Consider the following 27,063-nt stretch of genomic DNA (forward strand, 5'->3'; position numbering starts at 1 on the left):
TTCAAAGAATGTCTCCAAATATGCCGACAGAAGCTGACCCTGTTCTAGCATGGTTCCCTGTAAGCCGAACAAAGTGAAAACCATGTGTGTGTTACATTCAATTATATAGAATGAAATTAGCAACAGACAGAATGAAATGTAAAAGTCTATTTCATTAACACAAAATACTACTTCAACACTGAATCAATATGAAAACCATTTTTATGAGGCCTAGCAAAGTTACTGTATTGTTTGTTTCTCTGTTCTAAGGCTTCGAATTCCTAGGCGCGTTTACACGCACAGCAAACTGAGTCTGAACCAGTCTCGTCTGAAGCGCTTGGCAGCCTCACCTGGCTGGTCACTACATTGGACGGCTGCTGGACAGCTGAAACCTGTCTGAAAATCCAACCCCCAAACCGGTCATGGTTGCCCTCGTAACTCCATTGAGAGACGGTCCCTTTAAGAGACAACAGGGGTGGGGGAGGTGCTGGAGTGATGTTCTGTGAGCTCACTGGCTGCCAGAGGACCTGCATTTGATTCCCAGCACCCACACAGTGACTCACAGTAGGCCCCAGGCATGCACATTGGTATGACTGTTTTGTGTGCATGCATATATGTGTATCAGTCATGTGTGCCTCATGCCCAAGGCCAGAGGAAAATTTAGATTACTGAGAACTGGCCCCACAGATGGTTGTAAGCCACCATGTGGGTGCTGAGAATTAAATGAAGGTCCTTTGAAAGAGCGATAAATACTCTCAACTGTGGCGCCATCTCTCCAGGCCCAACAAGACATCTTCTCCAAAAGGCAATTAGACTTCTCCCATGAATGAACGCTGTTACCGCCAGGGTAGGTTAATCATCTAAGGAGTGGGTTCACTGGACCTTCTGGCTTCCTCCCAATGGATTCTGAGTTTATCCAGGCCTGTTAGGAGACCTTGGTAAATATTTGGCCATTAACCATCTTCTCAGAGCTGCTCTGTACATTAACCACACCCGATAGCCCCCCTTCAGTGCAAGGTTCATCTAGCTGTCAGCCAGAGAAACTGTTTCATTGAAGAGACTCATGATGTAGTGAACAAAAGCTTAGGAAATAAACTCTAATCCCCAAAGGAACACTCACTACAACTCTACTCACACTGAAATATTCAATTTATAGCCTATATTGAATCCTCTGTCTATAATTTATTACCCTAAGTACAGAGGAGGTTTTTTTTTTTTAATACAAACCAATTTCGGTGTACTTTACTATTTTTCTTGCCTCTGTTAAAGCAGAAACAGCAAATTTTGCAGAGAGATGAGGAGGTAAATGCAATGGGGATTCACAGGGGAGCCTCCTCCTACCTCCCGGTTTCCTTCAGACACCAGCCAGGGGCCCAGGGTTGTGCTGGGTGTCCTGGGCATTTGGATTGTTCCCTGGTCCCAGGCGGTACTGACATAGGCTGAGCACCGCCACCGTTCTTAACAAAATGGAAATGGAGCCGGTGGGGTGGCTCAGCAAAGAAAAAGGGTTTGTTCTGCAAACACAACAACCTGAGTTCCATCTCCAGAAGCCATAGTGGAGGAGAGACCTAAGTCCCAAAAGTTGTCCTCTTACACCATACACACACAGACACACACAGACACACACAGACACACACACACACACACACACACACACACACACACACACACACACACAAATAATAAAATCATTGAATGGCCCCACAGCCAGGAAGGAAGGGGCTGGGGACCAAAGACAACAACCTTGCCTGGGTAAGTTGCTTGTAGCCAGGCAGTGTTCACACACACCTCTAATTCCGGCACTCAGAAGGCAAGGGCAGGTGGATCTCTGTGAATTTAAGGCCAGCCTGGTCTACAGATTGAGTTTCAGGACAGCCAGAGCTACACAGAGAATACACAGAGAAGCCCTGTCTTGAAGATAGAAAGAAAAGGAAGGAAGGAAGGAAGGGAGGGAGGGAGGGAGGGAGGGAGGGAGGGAGGGAGGGAGGGAGGGAAACAAAAAAGGAAACAAAGAGAGATTTGTTTGTGCTTGCAGGTTTTATGTCAGTTTGACACAAGCTAGTCATCTGAGAGAAGGGAACCCCAAGAAAACACCTCCATAAGACTGGGTTGCAGGCAAGCCTGTAGGGTATTTTCTTGGCTTGTGACTGATGTGGGAGGGCCCAGGCCATTAGGGGCGGTGCCACCCCTGGGTTGGTGGTGTGGGTTCTATAAGAAAGCTGCCTGAGCAAAGCCCAGGAAGCAAGCCAGTAGCAGCACCCAACAATGCTCCTGCCTCCAGATTCTTTCCCTGCTTGAGTTCCTGCCCTGACTTCCTTCAACGATGAACTGTTAGAAGGAAGTGTAAGCCAAATGAACCCTTTCCTCCCCAAGATGTACTTGGGCATTGTATTCCATCACAGCAATAAGAAAAAGCATGAACACATAAATTCAATAAAAACTGGAGAACCCCAGAGAGCACATAAGGCTTCACTGAGAACCAGCACCTACCCAAAGATCAGATGGAGGAAGAGGACAGATCTGAGTAGTAACTACAGGCTGGGGAGATGGCTCAGTGGTTAAGAGCACTGACTGCTCTTCCAGAGGTCCTGAGTTCAATTCCCAGCAACCACATGGTGGCTCACAACCATCTGTAGTGAGATCTGATGCCCTCTTCTGGTGTGTCTGAGGACAGCTACAGTGTACTTATGTATAAATAAATAAATCTTTAAAAAAAAAAAAAGAAGAGTAACTACAATGGAGTAGACATACTCTGGTTTATGGTGTCTTCTCTGTGTCTGTTAGTGGATGTGCAGGTTTATGCAGATGTGCACATGTGTGTACTTGCATGTAAAGGCCAGAGATCTACATCAAGCGTTTTCTTCAATCTCTAGCCACCATTTATTCTTTGAGACAGGATCTCCTACCAATACTAGAGCTTCTCCATTTACCCTGATTACAGTGATTCTCCATTTACCCTAATATCAAGGAAGCCCCTAGGATGGATGGATATCTCTCTCTCTCTCTCTCTCTCTCTCTCTCTCTCTCTCTCTCTCTCCGTCCCTCTCCCCCTCCCTCTCCCTCTCTGTCTGCCTCCCCAAAGGGAGGATGCAAACGTGTGCTACCACAGCCCATTTGTGCATGGGTGCTGGGAATCTGAACTCAGGTCTTCATGCTTACCTAGCAAACACTACCAATAGAGCCATCTTCCCCACTCCTCCTACCCCCCGGCCCCCCGCCTGTCAATGTTTTTAAAGGATGCTGCTGGATGCTGTACTGTACTTGAAATTGACTCTCAGATCCACCAAGGAAGGAAGATTGGGTAAAGACCTGACAGAACACCCTGAGTAAAGGATGCTGCGGTGGACCAGGATGGTGGTGGCAACAAAAAATATAGAAAGACACAACTGAATTTTAAATACATTTTAAAATTAGAACAACGGCAATTGAGTTTATGACATATTTGTGTTGGGAAAGCAAGATGGGCTCTGAGAATGACTTCAAGGTCGTAGCCTGAGATTAAAAATATTAAAAGACTGGAACAGTTGTTTCCTGAACAGGGAGGATTTTGTTTGCAAAAGGAAGGTTAGAAATTCAGCTTTGGGGCTGGAGAGAGAGCTCAGTGGATAAGAGCACTGACTATTCTTCTAGAGGTGCTGAGTTCAAATCCCAGCAACCACATGGTGGCTCACAACCATCTGTAATGAGATCTGATGCCCTCTTCTGGTGTGTCTGAAGACAGCGACAGTGTACTCATAAAATAAACAAAAGAAAATAAATAAATCTTAAAAAAAAATTAAAAGAAATTCAGCTTTGACATGTCCCATTGAAAAGGCTACATTTTAGATTAATTAATTAATGCTACATAATAGATTTCCCCAAAACTCGGCAAATGAAATAATAAATGTTTATTACTTCCCTACTACTGTGAGTCAGAAAATCTGAGGCAGAATCTCCAGGTCATATAAGGTTGCACCGTCTGAAGACTCTACTATGGGTAAAAGAACAATTTCCAAATGGCACCCGCCCACTTCAAAATGGCACCCAACCCACTTCAAAATAGCACCCAATCCTCTTCTAAAATGGCACCCAGTCCACTTCCAAAATGGCACCCAGTCCGCTTCCAAAATGGCACCCAGTCCACTTCCAAAATGGCATCCAACCCACTTCCAAAATAGAAACTAATCCCCCTCCAAAATGACCCCCTTCAAAATGACACCCTTCCAAAATGGCACTCAATCCCCTTCCAAAATGACATCCAACCCACTTCAAAATGGCACCCAAACCCACTTCAAAATGGCACCCAATCCCCTTCCAAAATGGCTCCCAATCCCCTTCCAGAATGGTACCTAATCCCCTTCCAAAATGGCACCCAACTCACTTCAAAATGACACCCAACCTACTTCAAAATGGCACCCAACTCACTTCGAAATGGCACCCAATCTACTTCCAAAATGGCACCCAAACCCACTTCCAAAATGGCACCCAAACCCACTTAAAAAGGCACCCAATCCCCTTCCAAAACGGCACCCAATCCCCTTCCAAAATGACCCCCTTTAAAATGGCACCCAGTCCACTTTTAAAATGGCATCCAACCCACTTCAAAACGGCACCCGACTCATTTCCAAAATGGTCCCCATACAGCCACCAGCGGGAACTTGAGTTCCTTGCTGCTCCTGCGCCGCCCATAGGTCAAGGCAAGAATTACACTATCTCAACGCTAGGCGCCGAAATCCGGCTCTGTCCGGCCAGGTCCAGTCGGGTCTGCATTGCGTCGAGCACTAACAACCCCCATTCAGGACGTGGGCGATGAATCTCCGCTCTCCACAGCATCTGGAATCCTCTTTAAACTGGCTCAGCTGCTAAGTAGACCTTCGAGGAGGAAGGAGCGTGCTCGGGACTGGAGAGTCCCCCGGGTCCCTGCGCTCGAACACTTGGTTCCTAGCTCATGGTGGTGTTTTGGGGTGTAGAACACCCGGAGATGGGGCCTCGCGGGACAGGGCGAACTGCTGGAGACCCACCGCCATGTCTATAGCCCCGTCCCACTTCCTCTTCCAGCTCTGCTTCCTGAAGCCGAGAAGCAGCAAGTGGCTTCATGTTTCTGCCACCACGGCCAAAGCCGTCCTCCCCACCGTGACGCACTGTCCTTCGGGCGCCAAAATAAACTCCTTCCTCCCGGAAGTGGTTTGAGTCGGGTATTGTTACAATGATCCAAAGGATGGCCGTGCTAGGGGAAGCAGCGAACGAGGGCGCCAAAGCTGGGGTCTGCACAGTGGGGAAGCTGGCTGGGTCTACACAGTTAGACCCTGTCCCCAGAGAAACAGAGGGCATGGGGATGACAGGCTGAGCGCCAGCATTCATCTCTGCTTCTTGGGTGTCAATCCAGGGTGGCCAGCTCCAGCCAGCTCCCTCTGTGACGGCTCACAGGGATTGAACTGTGAGCCAAGGCAAGCCTATCCTCCCTTTGGTCGCTTTGGTCAGGGCATTGTATCACATGAACAGTAAAGACACTAAAGCAGACACGGAACACACACACACACACACACACACACACACACACACACACTATATATATATATATATATATATATATATATATATATATATATATATATATATATATAATGTGTATACATTATTTGTTTATTTTAAATACAGGGTCTCACTATGCAAGCCCTGACTACTAACTACTAGCTGGAACTCACAATGTGACTAGGCTGGGCTCTAATTTGTGGCCATCCTCCTGCCTCCACCTCCTGACTCTGCCGAGTGAGGATTACACCTGCGTGTCACCGTCCTTGGTTCAGCATGCCAATCTTAATCTCTAAGCGTTGGCCAAGCAGTTGTTTGACCTCAACTCTAGTCATGACATGCCGTCCTCTTACCGTCTCACAGCGCCCCCTCTATAAAATGGCGACGGGGATATTTACCCTTAATTGCCAGAGCCTTGGTCCATCCGGAAGCTTGGGAGGGAGCGAGTCTGCTTGCTAAGCGCACTGTGCATTGTGGAGTCATTTTGAGGGAGGGAGGAAGGGAAGGGCTGAGCTAACTCACGGAGGCAGAGGAACGGCGGTCAGACCCTTTAAGCTCTGTGTGTTTGCAAGCCGTTTACCGTTGACAACTGTTCAGTCTCTGTTCTCCGAAGTGGCCAGTTAAGACTTCAGGGCCTAGTTGGACATGGTCACTCAAACCTGTCATCTCAGCAGTTGGGAAGTGGAAGCAGGGGGCTGGCCACATCTAAAACGTCTAAACAGCCTGAGCTAGTATGAGACCTTGCCTCATTAAAAACCACACTCCAGGGGTTGCGGATTTAGCTCAGTGGTAGAGTGCTTGCCTAGCAATCGCAAGGCCCTGGATTCGGTCCCCAGCTCCGAAAAATAGAAAAGTTTAAAAAAAACAAAACAAAACAAAACAAAAAAAACCACCACACTCCAAAATGGACCTCAGTACCCATGTGTGTGCGTATGTGTGAGTGTCTGTGTGTACAGTACCCGTGTATGTGCATATGTGTGAGTGTCTGTCTGTATAGTACCCGTGTGTGCATATGTGTGAGTGTCTGTGTGTACATTAACCATGTGTGTTAGTGTCTGTGTGTTTGCGTGTTCCTGTGTGTGCTTGTCTGTGTGTTCCTGTGTTTGTGTCTATGTATGTGTGTATGCCTGTATATGTGTATCTGTGTGTGTTCCTATGTGTCTGTATGTGTGTGTGTTGGTGTGTGCATCTCTGTATGTATGTCTGTGTGTGTTCTTGCATGTGTATATGTGTGTGTATGTGTCCCTATGTATAACTGTGTATGAATGTGTGTGTGTGTGTGTGTGTGTGTGTGTGTGTGTGTACCTTACCTTCCTTGCGCACTGTGGAGGTGCACATGTGGAGGGTGTAGCGGTCAAAGATCATCGTATATTTTCCTCAGTTGCCCTCCACCCTACATTTGAGACCGGGTCTCTCATTGACCTAGGAGCTCAGTGACTGAGCGAGCCTGGGTGGCCACCCTCCCAGTGCTAGGATTATTGATGCCTGGCACCACAGCAGCTTTCTCCCTGGGCACTGAGGATCTGAACTGAAGCCCTAAGGCCTACGCTACAAGCACGTTACCAATGGGGCCAGCCCCCGAATCCTCTGAGTTGATGTCTAAGTAGAAAGCGTATCTCTGGCTATCCTGGAACTTTCTGTGTAGACCAGGCTGGACTTGAACTCACAGAGAACCTCCTGTTTCTGTCTCCCAGGTGCTGCGATTAAAGGCATTTGCCACCGCTCCCATTGTAAACAACTTAAAGACATGTTTTCATTAAATGGTGTCAGGCGTTCTCTAGCTGCCATAATTATAATGTCAAAGTATGTCCGCCGCCACGCCCAGCAGAAATCAGACGATTTCCCCCATAAGCACCTGTTTGTTTTTCATAAATAAATAATGACGTGTGTGTTTTAATGCTAATTTTTATTGGGTTTATTTCTACGTATGTTTTGCCTGCATGCGTATACCACATTGGTGCCCTCAGAGGTCAGAAGAGGGCAAAGGAACTACAATTACAGATCATCCCGCGCTCCTGTGTCGGTGTCTGGAACCAAACCTGGGTCCTCTGTAAGATCAACAAGCACTCTTGACCTCCAACCCCTACCTGTGTAATTTATTCCACATATGTTTGGGGGATGGGGTTGTCATACCACAGCATGTGCGTGGAGGAGGAAGGACCCTTGATGGAATCCATTCTCACTCTCTACATGTAGGGAATGAACTAATCAGTAGACATGGTGGGAAGCACCCTAGCCCTCTGTGATGGTTTGCATTTGCTTGGCCAGGAAGTGGCAATATTAGGAGGTGTGGCCTTGTTGGAGGAGGTGTGTCACTGTGGGGTGGGCTTGGAGACCCTCCTCCTAGCTGCCGGAGGATGTCAGTCTGTTTCTGACTTCCTTCAGATGAAGATGTAGAACTCTCAGCTCCTCCTGCACCATGCCTGCCTGGATGCTGCCCTGCTCCCGCCTTGATGATAATGGACTGAACCTCTGAACCTGTAAGCCAGCCCCAATTAAATGTTGTCCTTTATAAAACTTACATTGGTCATGGTGAGACCCTAACTAAGACACCCACTGAACTAGCTCACTGACACTGCTTCCATTTAAATTTTTTTTTCTTTTTTTCGGAGCTGGGGACTGAACCCAGGGCCTTGTGCTTGGCAAGCGCTCTACCTCTGAGCTAAATCCCCAACCCCTCCATTTAAATTTTAAAAGCCTCTGATCTGACCAAATTTCCCTCCTTCTCCTCTGAGATGGGCATCACCTTAAATGTACATGTTTTTTAAGATTTATTTATTTCATGTATGTGAGTACACTGTCAGTGTCTTCAGACACACCAGAAGAGGGCATCAGATCCCATTACAGATGGTTGTGAGCCACCATGTGGTCACTGGGATTTGAACTCAGCACCTCTGGAAGAGCAGTTGGTGCTCTTAACCGCTGAGCCATCTCTCCAGCTCCTAGAGAAGCACTCATTCCATACCAGTCAAGTGTGATGGCCAGTGTCTTTAATGCCAGCACTTGAGAGGCAGAGGCAGGGGTTGGGGATTTAGCTCAGTGGTAGAGCGCTTGCCTAGCAAGCACAAGGCCCTGGGTTCAGTCCCCAGCTCCGGAAAAAGAAAAAAAAAAAAAAGAGAGAGAGAGAGAGAGGCAGGCAGCTCTCTGTGAGTTCAAGGCTAGCACATTCCAGGTCTCTCAGATCCATACAGTGAGACCCTGTCTCAAAATACACAGATCCTAAGTAAGTTCTGACCTTCAAAATGAAGAGACTGGGTGGTTTGTTGTAGACTCACACCATATATAACATAGCAGCTTGTGACCCTTTATAGCAGGTTGAGATTTGAAGTCATTAAGCTTCAGGACGGATAAGTGGAGGAGGCTTGAACCCCAGTTCCTTGTGCAGCTGAAGCAAGGGGATTGCAAGTTGAAGGCCCACCTGGGCAACTTGATGAGACGCTGTGTCAAAGTAAAAAGCTAAAACAGGACTGGAAATGTACATAACTCAGTGGTCGGGACACGTGCCTGACATGAGCAACGAAGGCCCTGGGTTCCAATACCAGCCTCACAGAAGTAAGGAAGAATACATAGACTCTAAAATACGAGTAATACCATTTACAAAACTGCACACTCCAGACGGTTACAATAGAGAACGTTACGTGCTTTACGTGTTTGAACATACGCCCAAATCCAAAGAGCCTGCGGGACTCCAGGACTACCCACTGTACAATGGCTGCCCTTTTACATGCCTGAGGCCTGTGTGCCCAGGGTCACGTAACTTCTAGGCCTCCTCAGCCCCTCTTCACTTTGTGCCACGAAGCCATCCACACGCTGGTCTATCCGTTGCTCCCCACAGGGCCCCGGGTATCCTAGATACCTCCTTTGTATGGTGCCACCTTGCTACTTCCCGCATGAAAGCCCAGGAAGGGTTAGCAGGACAGAATCAGGCTGAAGCCTGAGAGGACTGCAGGGCCTCAGCCCCCAGATCCTCTCTAATTACAGCGATTGTAAGGCTGGTGATGAGCCAGCGCGGGCGTCGGCATTAAACGGTCATTTATCAAACCCTGAAACTCTTTCTTCAACAGAAAACCATGACCCTAGACCTGCACTTCGGCAAGCAGGAGCCATTTAAGTCACCCCTTGTCAGCGTGGAGGCCAGGGTTCCCAGTTGGTTGAGGCACGTTGACAGCAGACAGCAAGGCCTGTGTCACCGTGCGTGCAGAGACAGGCCTGTCACTGGCGTGTGTGTGTGTGTGTGTGTGTGTGTGTGTGTGTGTGTGTGTGTGCAAGTCTGTGTTAATGAAGCTTAGGGTGCAGATAAACTGGGGCCCTGGTGTGCAACCCTCACAGAGCCCCAGCTGAATCTCAGGCCACTTGAAGGAGGGAAGGGACAAAACCCCAAAAGTCTTTGTCCTTTTCTTCCCTCTGAGACGAGGTCTCACCATGGCAATGGTAATGGCTAACCTGGAACTCACCGTGTCCACCGGGCTGGCCTCCAACTCAAAATGATCTGCCTGCCTCTGTACCTGCCTTTTTTGGTAACTTTTGGAATTAAAGCTGTGCACCACCATGTGTGGCTCCCTTAATGCTTCCGAGTTGAGTACCTCTGTGTATTGTCTATGGCTAACAGGTTGCCACAGCAGTATTCTCTCAGGGCGGGAAAGATGGCTCAGTGGTTAAAAGCACTGTCTGTTCTTCCAGAGGACCTACATCTGGTTGCCAGCAACCACTGGGTGGCTTACAACCCGCCGATCCTCCAATTCCAGGGATCCAACGCCCTCTTCTGGCCTCCATAGGCACTGCATATATGCGGTATGCGTGCTTACATTGAGGTGAAACACTCATAAATTAAATCTTGTTTAAAGGAATCAAATCTCATAGTTTTTGGAAGTTTGAAGTTCCAAGGCCCGGAAGGAATGGAGTGTGTGTCTCCTCATCCCTCACAGACCCCCATCCCTCCTGGAGCTCACAGCACAGGCTTCAGGCAGAGAAGGGTCTGTCTCCAGCCAGCCGAAACTGAAGGCTGTCCAAAGTTGTCCCTGGATGCTGGGCCCTTCCCTAGCAGAGAACACCAAAGGGTGTTCTGGTGCTAAGCGCCGTACGACCTCAGGACCACCCTGTCCCAGAGAGCTGTAAAGGACGCAGCTGCAGAGCCAGTGCAGCTAAGAACAAATAATGTAGGTTCGAGAGAGCACTCGGGCACTTCTTAGCTGTGCAACTTCAGCGTAGCTCACTTAACCTCTCTGTGCATCTTCTCCTCACCTAAAAAAACCTCAGGATGGAGACTGGGAGGTGAAGCTCAGTCCGTAAAGTGCTTGCCTGGGTGTATAAAGCCCGAGTTTCCATCTCTGGCACTGCCTCGTGCTGGGTGCGATGGCAGAGAGAGCGAACCTTTCTGCGTTCCAGACCAGCCTGCTCTATGAAGTGAATTGGAGGCCATTTAGAACTGCATGTCTTTAAAAGAAATAATAAAAATAAATCTCATATTGGGAATTATGAAAGACAGTCATGTCTCCTGGCTCTATAGCCAAGCAAGAATTTAATGACCCCACCAAAGAGAGCAGAGACTGCTGGGTATTTGCTGTGTAACAGTTTGAGGGTGTTAGAAGGTTCTGAGAACCTGCCATGTTCCCCCAACTCCAGCTTGCTTGTCGTTGGAGACATGGTCTTACGTAGCCCAGGCTAGGCAGCTAAGGATGACCTTGAACGTCTCATTCTCCTTCCCCTCCCAGTGCTGGGGCCCCAGCATGATTTGTGCAACGCTGGGATCAAACTCAGGGTCTCCTGCATGCTAGGCGAGTAACTACCACTGAGCCACGGCCCTCCATCCACTTTTTAAAAAATGATTTACTTGTTTATTATATATAAGTACACTGTCGCTGTCTTCAGACACACCAGAAGAGGGCATCAGATCCCATCACAGATGGTTGTGAGCCGCCATGGGATTTGAACTCAGGACCTCTGGGAGAGCAGTCAGAGCTCTTAAACGCCGAGCCACCTCTCCAGCCCCACCCCACTCCATCCGCTTTTAAGGCAGAGTTTCGGTGAACAGTCCTCACTGGACCGACCATTCGAGCACTCTGTTTACAGCCAGGGGTCAGCCGTGCTCAGCTTCCGGTCCCCCAACCTTCTGTGGACCGCCATTCTGCCACTAACAGCAGTTCCGTCTGAAAAGCGAAGGCACCACATTCTCTTTTCACTGAGAATCCCATAGGCGCGCACCATCCATCATGATCAAATCTACCTTCTACTCCCACCAACTCCTCTCGTCCTCCCCAAGCCTCCTCCCAACTTCCTGTGCTCCTTGCTTTTCACGTTCTCTTTTAAGCTGAGGCCCCTGGGAAGAAAACTGAGGACAGTGTGGGACTCTGGCAGCATCCCTGAAAGAAGGTGTCTGGTTTCTCTTTCTCTGGAGAGAGGCGACTGGGTACTTGGGACGTGGCTGGCTCCTTCTTAAGAAAGAGAACGGACAAGGAGCGCTGCTTTCCAGGGCCCCTCGTTACTTATTTTACACTTATTGTGGAGGAGGGCACTGCGCATGTGTGGATGCCGGAGGACAGTGCGCGAGTCCATTCCCTTCCCTCCGTGTGCGTCCTATGGACCAGACTCAGGTCCCCAGGCTTTGAGACAAGCATCTTTTACCTGCAGGGCATCTAACCGGCCCTCTCTTCCTTTGTGTACTTTTATTTACTCACGTGTATGCATGGATCTGTCAGTGTATGTGCAAGAGCATGCAGGTGTCTGCAGAGGCCAGAAGCAGTCATCGGATGTCCTGGAGCTGTAGTTACATCCGGGCAGCTCTGAGCTGCCTGACAAGGACTAGGAACTCGGTCTTCCGCATAAGCAGGTAGTGTTCTTAACCGATGAGACCCCTCTCCTGCCTTCTCTAAATCTTTTAATAGTAGCGCTTTGGTATTTCCGTGGGACCCACTCCTCCTAGTTCCAATAGTTAAATTTGGGGGATGGCTCATCACCTGAGGAGTGTGACCCAACAAATCAGGGCGCATCATCTTCCTGGATACCGTGACTAGTTCAGCCATCAGCTGTGTAACCAAGACCAACCAATGAGCCTTTTCCTGGGACTTAAATAAAAACCAGGGAGAAGGAAATTAAGAGCCCTCCTCTCTTCTGCAGCCCAGTCATCCCCTGCGGCACCATTCTCAACCTGTGGGTCTCAGCCCTTTTCGGGGTGTTGAACGACCTTTTCACGGGGGTCGCATAATAGATAATTATCAGATATTCACAATTCACAGCACTAGCAAAATTACAGTTATGACGTAGTAATGAAAATAGTTTTATGCTTGGGGGCCACCACATGAGGAATGGTTTTTTTTTTTTTTTCCTTTTCTTTTTTTAGGACCGAACCCAGGGCCTTGCGCCTGCTCGGCAAGCGCTCTACCACTGAGCTAAATCCCCAAACCCCGAGGAATGGTTTTAAAGGTCAATGAATTAGGAAGGCTGAGAACCTCTACACCTACTAGAGTAGCAGTCAGATGCTCAGGGATCAGTGACAGTGGAATATGGGGCTAAGTCCAGGCCCAGATTTAGTCATAGAATCTCAGAGCTCTGGGTCCAATGTGACTTCTTGTAAATGGGGGTATGTATTTACAGACAACAACTGCCCTTTTTTTTGGATTTACTTTTATTAATTTGAATCATAAGCATGCATGTATGTGCACATGAGTTCAGGTGCTTTTGGAAGCCAAAAGTGGGTGTCAGATCCGACAGAGTTGGAGTTACCAGCAGTTGTGAGTTTCCCAAGATGAGGGGAGCAGAGCTCAGGACCTCTGCAATAGCGCCATGACTTCTTCCACTAAAACCACCTCTCCGGTATTTTGCTTTTTTACCTTTCACTGTTTAATGACGTTTGGTGACATTTTCCAGGCTGCCTTGTTCCTCTTTTGTGAATGGTAACAGTTAGCACTAATTTAATTTTGCTGCTGTATTTTTTAATAACCTTCCTCATCTGGCGAAATCAAAACAGGGTATCCTGCGACACCAACTGTACAGTGTCGTTGGCCAACGGATTATGGAAATCTGTGAAGAACTGCCCCAACACAAAAAGGTCTTTCGTTCCCTTTGAAATAAGTACACCAGAGCAAAACGCTTACTCTGCCTGTGACAAAGTTTTCAAGGCATCCCGTGCAGTCTCCCCCAAAGTGAGGGTCTGCTGTGAACTCTGTCTCCACAGCCTCGCAGATGAGAACCTTCGATTTGATGGTCTCAGCCGAGACCTGGTCTGTATCTGTTTACCACAGCCCAGGAATGCTGATTAATTTCCTGAACCTGGATAGAATCCTACATCCCACAGACAGCTCATCCAGGCTGCTCTTCCGGCCTTTGTCTCCAACTTGCAGTGGGTCGCTCTCCTTAGCAAAGGCTGCCCCCGTGTGGCCAAAAGCTGCATAACCTACACGAGGAATGGGGACAGAGCTTCTCTGCTACAAGAAGTCAGGAAGTTCCCCTGATCTGCTTCCTTTACAACCAAAGCCTGACCTTCCGGAACTCTCCAGAGAAAAGCAACCCGACCTGACGAGGACTTCCTTTCAGTGTATCTAGACTTCTTTGCTGAGGTCATACTTTGAACCCTGGGCGTCAGTTTCCCAATACATACCAACGAACAGAGGACTCCACACTCTGTGAGGTTCGGATATAAAAATTGAAAGCAAGGAGTCAGCCAGATTGCTTGGAGAGCCAAAGGTGCCTGCCCCACGTGCCTGACAAACTGAGAGAGACTCCCCCAGAGCCCACATAATAGTGAAAAAAGAGAACCAACTCTAAAAAGTTGCCCTCTGACTTCCTGTGTGCCGTGTCACATGCACCCACACACAAGGTACCATATGCACACATACAATAATTATAAGCCACAAAACAAAATGTCAAGTGCACAGAAGCATCCAGGTTGCTGAGCACAAATAAGGGTTCAGGAAACATCTGCTGTATGGGGGTGGGATTCAGGACTGGCTTTGTTATTTTTATTATATATAGATGTGCGTCTCCATTTGGGTAAGTACACATGTATGCATGTACCCAAAAAGACCACAGGGACCGGATGCCCTGGATCTGAACCCCAAACTCCAGGCTTCTATTGAGCAGGAAAATAATTGAATGTTTGTAGCTGGGTAAGAACCACCTTTAGGGCTGGAGAGATGGCTCAGTGATTAAGAGCATGGACTGCTCTTCCAGAGGTCCTGAGTTCGAATCCCAGAAATCACATGGTGGCTCACAAGCATCTGTAATGGGATCTGATGCCCTCTTCTGGTGTGTCTGAGGACAGCGACAGTGTACTTACGTATAAATGAATAAATCTTTAAAAAAAAAAAACCTTGAAGGGCTGCAGAGATCGTAGTCCAGTGGTTAGGAGCACTGGTTCTTCTTGAAGGAGAGAACTGTCTCCTGCAGGGTGTCCTCTGACTCCTGCTAACATGCCCTGGCCTTCACCCCCACCCCCGACAAAGATACAATTTCATTTCCTTTCCTTAAAGGACTGCCTTAACAGAAAATAACTTAAGGGTTTTTAACTCGTTTTTATTTTATGCGTGTGTGTGTTTTGCCTCATGTGTCTCTGCACTCACTACTTGCTCTCCCGGTGCACACCAAGGCCAGAAGAGGGCACTGGGTCCCCTGGAATTGAAGCCACAGGTGGTTTGAGCTGCCATGTGGGTGCTAGGAATCAAACCCAAGTCCTCGACAAGAGTATCAAGCACTCCTAACCCCCTAAGCTCCCTCTTGTTTTTGGGACAAAGACTGAACTCTCTGTAGCCCAGACTGGCATTGAAGGCTGAGGACTAGACCGTGTGCCACCATACCCAAAGACCGTCACAGCTGGGCTTGTTGACTGTAGACGTTTCCTCCTCTTGAAAGGACGGAGCAGGGAGGCTCACGACACCCACACCTGTATATCTGGGCCACCCTGCCCAGCTAGCTGTATGCAATCCTGCTCTAACTGTCCATGGGGTGAGGCTCTGGGAGAGGCTAGACTACATAGGTGGGAAAGGATTCCAGAATGGGACTCAAATCTATGCGGCCCCTTGATAGTCTCCATCTCTGCTGGGTGCAGACCTATCACGAGGCTGTTTAAGGTCACAGACACTCCTGCTGCTGCTAATTCCTCACCCTCAGAGTGAACTTGGATGGAATGACACCTTGGCTTGTCACTGGGTCCTCAGGAATAGTGAAGAAGGATGTTTCGCAGAAGAAAGGAACTTTAGCAACACAGTCCATGCCTGAAATCACAGCGTCTGGGAGGCAGAAGCAAACATAATGTCTATGCAGTGAGTCTGAGGCCCTAAAAATGACATTTTTGCTGTGCCAAGCTGAACTCTTGAAGATGAAAGCGGTCTGGAACGTGGTTCTGAGGATGGGACCCGGGGTTTGCCTGTTACCAAGCACTCACCAACTAAACTATACCTTTTTGTTGTTTGGTTTGATTGGTGTGTGTGTGTGTGTGTGTGTGTGTGTGTGTGTGTGTGTGTGTGTGTGAACAGAGGTTGCTTTTATGACACCGGTAGCAATGTAGCTCTGGCTGGCTTCAAAGATGTTCTGTAGTCAACTTTGGTCTTGACCGCCTGGTCCTCCCACCCCCTCCTCCCACCACGCCAAGTGCTGGAGCCCAACTGCCTTTTGGAATGGAGAAGGTTCAAAAAGCAAGAGCTGGTGATGAGGCGTGAGTTGAAGCTCTGCAAAATTTACCGCCTCGTGCACGCACGCGCACACACACACACACACACACACACACACACTCACTCACACTCGCTCCCATACACTCATGCACATGCGTGCACACACATACACTCTCCCACAACTCTCGCACAGTCATCCAATTGGGAGAAAAGGCAGTGGAGGGAGGGCGAAAGCAGACCCTTGTTTTCTATTATCAGGACTTCAATGCTGCTTGGTGATCTCAACCATTTGCAGCCCATTTGACTTGGTAGATTTTTTTTTTTAATCGAGAGCAATTTCATCAGGCTGGCAAGGGCTGTGAAAAATGCTCCCTACTCAAGGACAAGATCGGCCGCCAGAGCCACTGTGCATCCTCTTGAGAACCCAAAGCCCCAGTGTCACTCACTACAGTCACACAGAACCCCAAGATCCAGGAAGGAGCAGCCACACTGCCTCGTGCCTGATGCCAGCGCCACCATGTGGCAAAGATATGAAGTTTCCCTTCACTTGGACTGAAAGCTTTTTGACCACTTGCTAAGATTCAGACAGACATATTACCAAAAACGTCGGACACATAAGGGAAACTTAAATGCATCCCTATAGCATGGCTGTAAGATTTGAATATAATTTGGACAGAATAAGATAGCAACTGAACCACAACCTGTCATTCAAGGTGGAGGCAAATCAAGACTATCCCTAGCTACATGGTGAGTTGGAGGCCAGCCTGAGTTACGCTAAGACCCTGCCTCCCCCACAAGGAGATAAAAAATTAGGGGGTTGGGGATTTAGCTCAGTGGTAGAGCGCTTGCCTAGGAAGCGCAAGGCCCTGGGTTCGGTCCCCAGCTCCGAAAAAAAGAACCAAAAAAAAAAAAAAAAAAATTAAGAACAATTGGGAATGGTGGGGTAGATTGAGACAGGGTTCCTCTGTATAGCCCTGGCTGTACTGGAACTAGCCAGATCTGTAGGCCAGGCTAGCCTTGAACCCAGAGATCTATGGGCCTCTGCCTTCTGGATGCTGGAATTAAAGGCTTAAGCCACTAGGCCTGGCAAATACACACACACACACACACACACACACACACACACACAGCTGGAGAGATGGCTGCTCTTTCAGAGGAAGAGTTCAGTTCCCAGCGCCCATGTGCGGTGGCTCACAACCATCTGACTCCAGTTCCAAGGGATCTGACGTTCTCTTATGTCCTCTTCAAGCACCAGGCATATGGGTGCACGTGCATACACGCAGACAAAGCACTCACGGGGGCACAGTGACCTGGGACTGAATAACCAGGGTGTTGTGAGCTGCAGTGTGCTTGGAACAGAACCCTGAAATCATCTTTTAAATGACTGACAGAGGGGTTGGGGATTTAGCTCAGTGGTAGAGCGCTTGCCTAGGAAGCGCAAGGCCCTGGGTTCAGTCCCCAGCTCCGAAAAAAAGAACCAAAAAAAAAAAAAAAAGACTGACAGTCTTGGTACAGTGGGGAAAAGAGGAGACAGGCTCAATTCTCACATTGTTGCACAAAGGACAAGAGGCTCCTCTCGGGGTTAGAAAGTTTCCCCTCCAGGATGACCTACTGGGGTTTTTATTGGTGGGTGACTGGTGTGTTTCCTTTTCAGACAGACCAGGCTTAAACTCCCAGTCCTCCTGCCTCCACCACCCACACGCTGGGATTTAGGGATGGTTCCACTTGCAAGGTGGAGGCATCCTAACAGGTGGGGAGCAGAAAGAGCCCTGACTAAGGACCTACTGGAATGCCTGCTGTTAGCACAGACATCAGGTGTCAAGGACATCATCCGAGAGGAGGCAAAGCCTTCCTAGTCTAATGGATGTATGCTGGACATGTCCGCCATAGTTTTCTCCCCCAGGATGTTACTGGCCTCCCTGCAGAAACCAGTCCTATTGAGCTGAGCTAAACATGTCCCCGTGACCCACCTCCTGCATCAGCTGTGCGGGTGCTGTTAACTCTACCTCAGTCTGGTAATTAATGTGCGAGCTTCCCCTTAGCAGAGTGCTGCAGCTTCTCAGACCACCCAATCCCAGCCTTCCAGTGTGTCCGTGTATCCCTCTCCACTCTCTCACTGCTCTGTCAGGCCCATCCCTGGAGCCAGGCTGGACATTGCAACCACAGAGATTACAGTTCATCCCCATCCTAATTTGTGTGGGATTGGGGAAGAGAGCCCAGGGCTTCACGGCTTCACATTCTAGGTAAGCACTCTGGCAACCTGGTTCATTTGTTTGGTTTTTTTTTTTTTTTTTTTTTTTTGGTTTGGTATTTTTTGGGTTTTTTTTTTTTTTTTTTTTTTTTGGTTTTTTGTTTTTTTATTAAATTGGGTTTCTGGTGCCTCTAGGGAAAAATACCAAAACAAGACCTGCAAGCTTTTCCCTTGAAGCTGTGAAGTGTCACCACCAATGTCTCCAGTGGGAACAAAGACCACTTCCTCATTCCCAGCTTAGCTGTTCAACTGATCACTGGGGCAAGTTTTCAAAGATGTGTATGTTTGAGTTAGCTGCAGGATGGGTGACATAGTTCACACGTTTATGATCGAGAGAGCTTCTCTCTGCTCCGTTCAGAGTCCAGCCACCTCCCTGTTACATGGCTGTTCTCAGAAGGGATCCTATGACAGTGCAGCCCTGCCTGCAAAAGACCTGGGTGCTGCCCCACCCCCGTGGTGCCTGACCCAGCAGGTCCCGAGAAACCTGACTATCTGCATTTCTAACGACTTTGCTATTCTGGGGCAACAACTTCCAAAGCCCTGCTGTAGACAATTTCAAAAAGAAATCAATGTGAAGGCCCCCATTTGATATGCACAGTAAGGCTGGCATTACGTACGGTAGGCTGAGGTCATGAAGTCAGTTATCACACAGAACCCATGTGTTCAGACCAGACTGCGGACAGGCAGTAGCTGGAGAGCAGGATGACTCACTGAGGGGTGTGTGTGTGTGTGTGTGTGTGTGTGTGTCCCCCACACCATAAAAGACAAAAGTAACAAGGGTGGGCGGTGGGAGGGGCACTTATCCCCTCCCCACTCAAAGGGAGTTCTAATCTCATTCCTCCCGCTGGAGAGCGCACTCAGCCCTTCAGAATGCTTGCTGCTCTCTTGACGGGAATACGCTGTGGCCTCTGTGGCACCTGCAGACACCCGCACATAATTAAGAACTTTAGGGCTAGAGAAACAGTTCAGTGGGTTAAAAGCACTTACTGCTTTTCCCGAGGACCTGTGATTCAATTGCCAGCAACCATGGAGGGCAGATCCCAGCTGCCTCAAAGGATCCAAGGCCCATGGCCCAATGGGTAGAGTGTATTCACATGCACGTGACATAATTAAGTCTTTTAATATAAAAAAAGGGTGGGCTGGGGAGTCGTAAGGAACATTTGCACCCATATGGGGTAGCCAATAACCTCCTAGAGCTCTGCCTCCAGTGAACCTTTTTTGGCCCCTTACGGGTGCTCACACAGATACAGATATTTTTAACTTTATAATAATACAAGAACCCAAGATGAAATCCAGTCTATTCACAACAAAGGGGTGAGACCACAATACTTGGAACAAACCTTGGGCCACCAGGAGACACTGCCACTGGCCAGATATGAGACTCTGGGCTTCAGAGTGGCCAGCTGCTTACAACATCACCCACAACAGTACATCCAGTCCAGGGTCACCCCTGAAGGGCCAGGGGCTAAGTCAGGAGGCAGTTAGAAGCTTAGTCTTAGTTAGTTCAAACAGTGTTTTTTCAGAGTCACAAAGTAAGTTTAGGGTCCTGTTCTTGTTACTTTCAGACGGGCCTGGGATTCACAACCCCCCTTCTTTCAGCCACCATGCCCCACTCTCATGGTCTTCTTCATTGCAGTTTATTAACTTTATTTATGTGAGTCTGTTTATGTATGTAGGTACCAGGGATTGAGCTCAGGTCATCAGGTTTGGAGGGCAAATGTTTTCACCAAAGAATCACTAACAAAGTGTGTGTGTGTGTGTGTGTGTCTAAGCCAAAGGACAACTTTCAGGAGTTGGTTCTCTTTCCACCATGAGTAGTACAGTACCATGGATCCAACTCAAGTCACCAGCTTGGTAGCAAGTCACCTGCCTCTATCCACCGACCCACCTCACCAGCCCCACGGGACTTTTCAAATATCCTTTCCACGTCCCTAGCTTTCACTTCTGGCCACTGAAAGCTTAAACAGAAAGGTGGGGGAGCTTTATGATCTTTCTGACTTGCCTTGCTGGACCCACTGTTGGGCATGGTACCCTCACAGGCTAACACAGGCAGAGGAGAGAACTCACTCACCCTTGTACCAGAAAAACTCAACCCAATTCCACCTTGAGATTTAAGTTGCCAGCTCACAATGACGTGGGTTGGAGATGAGGGCAAGAAAAGCCCAAACTGACAAAAACCAAACCCCAGACAGGTGGAGGGCTGTGTCTAGCTCCTCTGGCTTTAGGTGAAGGAGGTATTTTTAAGGAAGTCAGAGTTCTGGGCATCCCTTGCCCTCTTCTGGCATACATGGGTACACACACATGCAGGCAACACGCTCACACAATCAGTTTTTAATCTTCTAAAAAGTCACACTCACATAGAGTTCAGACAGAAAATTAAATTCTGTCTGAGATTTGTTTTCTTCCAACCCAGGGGAAAGCAGACACCCACCCCCAGGACTGGGAAACAGATGCAAGACAGCAAGTTTGAAGCACAAGCAAAGTCTGATGGGAGCCTGGGCTGTGGGCTACAGGAGCGGTCGCCAAATGAACCCAGCAAGGGCGCAGGAAAGCCGAGTGATTCCCAACCGCCAGCCCCAGGGAGAGCGCAGGCATGGGCCCAGGAGAGCGAGAGTCCTTCTACATGTGGAAACCAAGACGCAACCCCTCAGTTGTCTTCTAACCCCCACAACTCATGCCATGTTGTCTGTGCCTCAACACAAAGTTGTTAAAAAGCTGAGAGTGAGTGAGTGACAGGGGACGGGTCTGGCTCCAGGGGTGAGCGCAGCTGTTTGTTCTTATGGAGGACAGGGTTCCTCATTCAGCACCACATGGTGGCTCACAGCCATCTACAACTCCAGTTACGGGGAATGCAACACCCTCTTCTAACTTCCATGGGCACATAAAAAAAAGTATTCTTTTAAAATAAACAAGGAAAAAATAGATTTAAAACAGGAACCAGGGCCCAAGCAAGATAGCTCAATGGGTTAAGGATGTCTGCAGGCAAACCTAACACCTGAGTTTGATCACCAGGACACACAAAGTAACCCCTGCATGTTCACGCGCATGCACGCACACACACGCACGCGCACACACGCACAGGCACCCACGCACACACAGGCACCCGCGCACACAAACAGGCATACACACCAGGAACACAATGAAAACCAGAACACTGGAACTGTAAAACACCAAGTCTATATTTACATCCACATATAATAACATAACTTTAAGCTGAAATATATCATAAATAAAGCTTGTCTACTGACAACTTAAGTATCAACAATTAAAATAAATCAAACTGGAATGAAATAAATACGTTAACAAAAATGCAACGAGTGTACCTCCTCACGCGTACTGTTGCCTCCCAGGGAAAGACACACAGCCAGTAGTATCCCAGAGTTAATACTGATGACCAGACACACGGAAGCACAAAGGGCTGTTTAAAGAAAAAACCTGGAATTCCCATTAACGCATTCAGAAAATGTACCTAGAGGAATCTGAAAGCCCCGACATTTCAGCATTTCACACAGACTTGTTTTCTAATAGATTTGGTGATTATTTCTTTAAATACAGGTTTTAACTTTTGGCCCCGACTGTATAACCCCTCCAGATTCACATGTACGGTCTCTGAGAGCGAGCCTCCTCTTACACTCACTGCATTCAGACAAAGATGGAGTCATCACCCTGCAAATGTGTTAATCTTCAAAAAATAGGCTATGAAAGTGCAGACCTAAAAAAACAGTCTAGATTACGTACATATGGCTCAGCTTGTGGACGGGAACAGGGCCTAGTGTACACGTTCCTGATACGAAAGCACTTCTGCAAGAGCAGGCACATCTCAACCCAGGTAGGTCTCCATTCAACACAGAGGTAAGACATCTCCCAAGGGCCCCTTCATGGTGCACTATGAAAAGGGAGTGGGGGGGAAGTCGAGGTTTTTGAGCTCTTCACCCTTTTGTCCAATCAAGAGGGGTGGGGCAAGAAAAAACGAGCAGTGCAAATTTATTTTTGAAACAGTTTCTTAATAAAATATTTTGGGTTTGCTAAACCCATGAACTGCTGACTAACTCAGACATCAGAGGAACTCAAGTTTAAATGCGCGTGAGCCAGCTGGTGGCTCCTCTTCCCATCCTGAGCTGCCTGTGCACTGAGGAAGTCACCCTGTGAAACAATGGGAGACTCGTGTCTCCAGCGGATCTTCTCTCCCCGCCTCCCAGGAGGCTCCGCTGGCAGGTCCTCACCCACACTCAAGGTGCCCATGCTCAAACGCCAGACACATCAGACTCATTCAAATACAAACTAAAGTATTTCCCCAAACTTTCCACTCTTTAAAACTGCCTCCCAGCATGCAATTCCCACAAGGAGATGTGGCATATTTATCTAGACTTAAATCAGGCAACTCTCCGAGAAACCCAATCTTCCAAAAAGAAAAGAAGAACTTAGATAGCTCCTCATGGAGCCTGACTTGTCCAAGACATTGGCCGCCCGCCCTACAGAGGCAGCTTCTCTGTAGGCAACACCCACTCAAAAGCACCACGACATCCCCAGAGCAGCAGCTGGGGCTCGAGGACGACCTGTACACATGAGCTCTAACAGCTATAGTAAAGGTACCAGGTTAATGCCTGCTGACCTCAGGCTGCACAGCACATCTTCTGAGGGTCAATGCTTCCATCGACAGACAAGAGACTCAGTGAGAATATGCTTTAAAACACGTTTTAAATGAAAAAGCATAAAGAAGCAGAAAATGCTCAAGTCATTGAGCTCCATGAGGAAGAGAAACACACAGTACTTAAGAAAGTTCACGAGGATGACATCACGACATCAGTTGGTATTTACAGTTACCTGAGGTGCAAGCTTTACAGCACTCCCCACCCCACCCACCCCACCCAAATGATTCCTTTTCAGCCGAGCTCAAGTATGCAAAAAACTTATTTGGTCAATTCTTTAAAAAAATATTTAGGGACAAAATAGATTGCAGTCCCCTGGCGCACAGCCCAACTGCTCCCACTAGTTTTTATTGCTATTTGGTACAAAGGTTAACAGACGTTAGAGAATGTAGTGTTCCTTCTCTGCTCCTCGCGGGTCTATGTACAATTCAGTCACAGCTTGTTCAGTAGCTATCCTCACGTGCTCTCAGAAGATGAACCAAAGTGTGATTCCGTGGAAAGTGTGTTCTTGCATCCAGGGACCTAATGGGAAAGCGGTGAACGTGATTAGAAACACACAATCATTGAAGGAAGGATCGTGAGAACGACGCCGGAGAAATGGATCCACGGCTACCACACTGCTCTCCAGAGAAGCCAAATTTGGATCCCAGCACCCATGGTAGACGGCCCCAACACCCTTTCTTGTGATCTCCATCCAGAGGCACCCGTGCAGATAAACAAAACCCTCCATCTTGCAGCACACGTGAGTGCAACTAGGGGAGGAGCAGCGAAGGCCTACTTCTCCAACCTCCGCAGCTGGACCAAGTCATGTGTCAATGGACTACTCAGGAGAACGACATTATCACACAGGAACCAGAACCCAGTACTTGGTACATCCCATCTGGCAACTCCAACTGCCACCAACTGAGAGGGGGACACAGGTGTGATGGCTCGCTTCTGTAACACTAGTACTGAGGAAACTGAAGCAGAATTACCAGGTTCATAGCCAACCTAGACTTTACAGCAACATCCTGCCCCCCACCTCCCCCTGCCAAAAAGAGGGAAAATCTCAACAGCTGGTGACGTGGCTCGGTGTTAGCGCTCCGTTTGGTTAGTGAGGGTCAGGTGCTCAGTCAGACACTCACACAGGAAAAGGAAACAAAGGGGCCAGGAAAGCCAACATCCTTGTGCCAGGCTGTGACCCGTAAAAGGACAGGCAGGCAGTACTGGCAGCATCTCCCTGCGCTCAGGAAGTGTGTGTCCATCTGGCCCGTACGCCCGAGTGAGCACACACCTCTGCCTGGACAGGTCAGAGCCTCACAACGCTCACATCCCCTCTGGACTGAGAGCAGCCCCCTGCACCTCTGTAGAACCTACCTCCTCACAGACTGCACCCCAGCCTATCTCTGTCTGGGACTCAGGCAGACTCCTCACAGACCTCCTCACAGACTGCACCCCAGCCTATCTCGGTCTGGGACTCAGGCAGACTCCTCACAGACCTCCTCACAGACTGCACCCCAGCCTATCTCGGTCTGGGACTCAGGCAGACTGGCAGTCGGCACAGGGCCCTGACCCAGGGCCTAGCTTCTCTCTTCAGGAGCCATCCCGATGCTTTAACCACCAGTCACCTACAGTCCTCAGTATTCTAATTTGTCTTTTCACTTTTGTTTTGAAAGATTTATTTTATGCATATGAGTACACTGTAGCTGTCTTCAGACACATAAGAGGGCATCGGATCCCATTACAGATGGTTGTGAGCCACCATGTGGTTGCTGGGAATTGAACTCAGGACCTCTGGGAGAGCAGCTGGTGATCCTAACCACTGAGCCATCTCTCCAGCCCCCTTGTTTTGTTTCTAAAGACAGGGTTTCTCTGTGTGGCCCTGGCTATCCTGAAACTGGCTCTGTAGACCAAGCTGGCCTCTAACTCAGAGACCTGCCTGCCTCTGCCTCCCAAATGCTGGGACTCAAGGTGTGCGCCCCCACCGTCCAGCAAATACTATAAATTTTCAAACATCTTTAAAAAAAAACAAAAAACAAAAATAGGGGAAGGAGGGTTGGGAGAGATGGCCCAGTGGTTAAGAGCACTGGCTGCTCTCTCAGAGGATGGGGTCAGATTCCCAACAACCACATAGCAGCTCTCAGCTGTTTATTTTCCCAGTTCTGGGGAAGCAGACACCCTCACATAGACAGACAAGTAAGTAAACACCAATGCACACAAAACAAAAAATAATCATTAATGAATTAAAAACAACAGGGCCAGTTAGATGGCCCTGGATGCTGAACCCGAGGGCCGGAGCAATCGCACACCGTGGGAGAGAGAAACAGCTCCCTCACACCTCCACATTTACCCAACCACACTGAGCACCTCCACAAACAAATGTAATTTTAGAATAGTAACAGTCACTTTTAAAAGTTCAAAAAGAAAATGATTTCGGTTATTGTCCCAGTAAAATCCATACAACGTATTTAAGGATAATAACGCTCACCTTTGCCCAAGAACGAGAACTCAAGACTTCTTGTCATTTGGTCGATAATGCGTATTTCCAATAAAATTCTCACAGTTTCTCCTTTGCAGCATGCTGTTAGATAGGTGCTGGTATGACACAGGCCTCTTTCCTAGTTGAAGAGAAAGAGAGAGAGGGGACTCAGATCCCGCCACCAGCGACAGGGGCTTCCACGCCTTGATGACAACCCTACCTCCCCAGTGTAGTACCTTAGACTAAGAAAGGGCACCAGCGCTGCTCCACGCCTTTCACCCCAGAGCTGAGGTGAGACAGCAGGCGCATGTTGAGTTGAAGCCAGCCAAGGCTACACAACGTCAGACCTAAAAAAAGCCAAGCCTGGTGACACTTGCCCTTAACCCTAGCACCTGGCAAAACAAAGGGGATCTTGAAGTTTGAGGCTCTTCTGGTTTACACAGTAAGTTCCAGGCCAGCCAGGGCTGCATAGTGAGGTCCTATCTCAAAAATAAAAGACCTTAACTGAGCACCAGCAATGGCCCAGGCACTCCTCAGCGAACCCGAGCCTGGTCTGGAGGAAGGGAGGAGCTGTCTATGTACTCATCCTTACATCCTCACAAGCACGTGGGCCTACACATGCAGAAACCAACTCAGAGGAAAGGGGGCAACTCGAACCATGGACATCAGACACCTAAACCACAGGTGCAAACACACACTGGGACCAGGACGTGGCTTAGATGGCAGAATGCCTGCCACCAGCACCCATAAAGCACAAGTTACTACTTCATGACAATGAGACAATTCACTGTAGTGGATGAGAACACTTTTTGTCTCTAGCAGGATGCACCCAGAACGCACTGCACTGATGGCCTCGGGGCTTTACCTGCGCTGTACAGTGAGGGTTCTCTGGAGCACTCAAACCCTCAACACAGACCCGCACATTCAGACAAATCTGCCCCCTTCCTCCGAGCACAGGACAGCACCAGAAACCTCCACCAAACACCGGGAAAGAGATGTTTCCCTATGAGAACTCCAATTTTCCAAAAGGTGACCACTACATACAAAACAATCTGCCAGGAAAACACCACAGCACACACTCAGTGCACCACTGCCACTCACACACAACTGATGGGAGTCTCTTCAGTCAGGAGCTCCTACTCTCTCCACTTCTGACAGGCTAAGGGCCCACTCATGAGTAGACGAGCACACAGGAAGCCCAAATTCCACCATAGGCTTAGAGTGTCAGCCATGAACGTGCAAAGGGGAAGGGGTGTGACAACCCTAAGCTAGGCTTCAGTGGCACTCAGGTTTTCTTTTCTCTTGGAATGATCTAAGTAACCCAGGCTAATCTCGACCACCCCTCCCCTCCAGTCCAGCTGTCACAACTAGCCAGTGCTGGGACGGATGGCAGGCGTGTTCCACCATGACTAGCTAGCACCTGGGCATCAACAAGGAAAGGAACTTTTAGCTTATTTTTATTTTCTACATTTCCTTAAGAGAAACTCAAGACATAATCTATAAAAGTTAAGCTCTGATGGCCCACAATCCCCTGCTTCCTACTAGATATGAGAAAACGGTTGCCTGCACCTCAGAACTCAATGTTCCTGTGGGAGGTGTTTAAACCCCGACCTA

At 48.5% G+C, this 27,063-nt stretch overlaps 1 protein-coding gene across 14 annotated transcripts in view; it reads right to left on the reverse strand.

Moving 5' to 3' along the window:
• Positions 1–21,503: 21,503 nt before the first annotated feature.
• Positions 21,504–27,063, reverse strand: part of Zfp217 (zinc finger protein 217) — a 40,676-nt gene continuing 35,116 nt past the window's right edge. For 13 of the 14 annotated variants that reach the window (XM_017591806.3, XM_017591810.3, XM_017591808.3 and 10 more), the window contains 2 exons: positions 25,459–25,588; positions 21,504–23,513 (listed from right to left, as the gene is read on the reverse strand). In XM_017591806.3, the coding sequence (XP_017447295.1) occupies positions 25,479–25,588 (110 nt within the window). In that variant the 3' untranslated portion in view covers positions 21,504–23,513; positions 25,459–25,478. The remainder of the gene's footprint in view (positions 23,514–25,458; positions 25,589–27,063) is intronic. The other variant, NM_001107813.1, reaches the window with a different exon arrangement.

The sequence above is a fragment of the Rattus norvegicus genome, chromosome 3, assembly GCF_036323735.1.
Source record: "Rattus norvegicus strain BN/NHsdMcwi chromosome 3, GRCr8, whole genome shotgun sequence".
Classification (NCBI taxonomy): domain Eukaryota; kingdom Metazoa; phylum Chordata; class Mammalia; order Rodentia; family Muridae; genus Rattus; species Rattus norvegicus.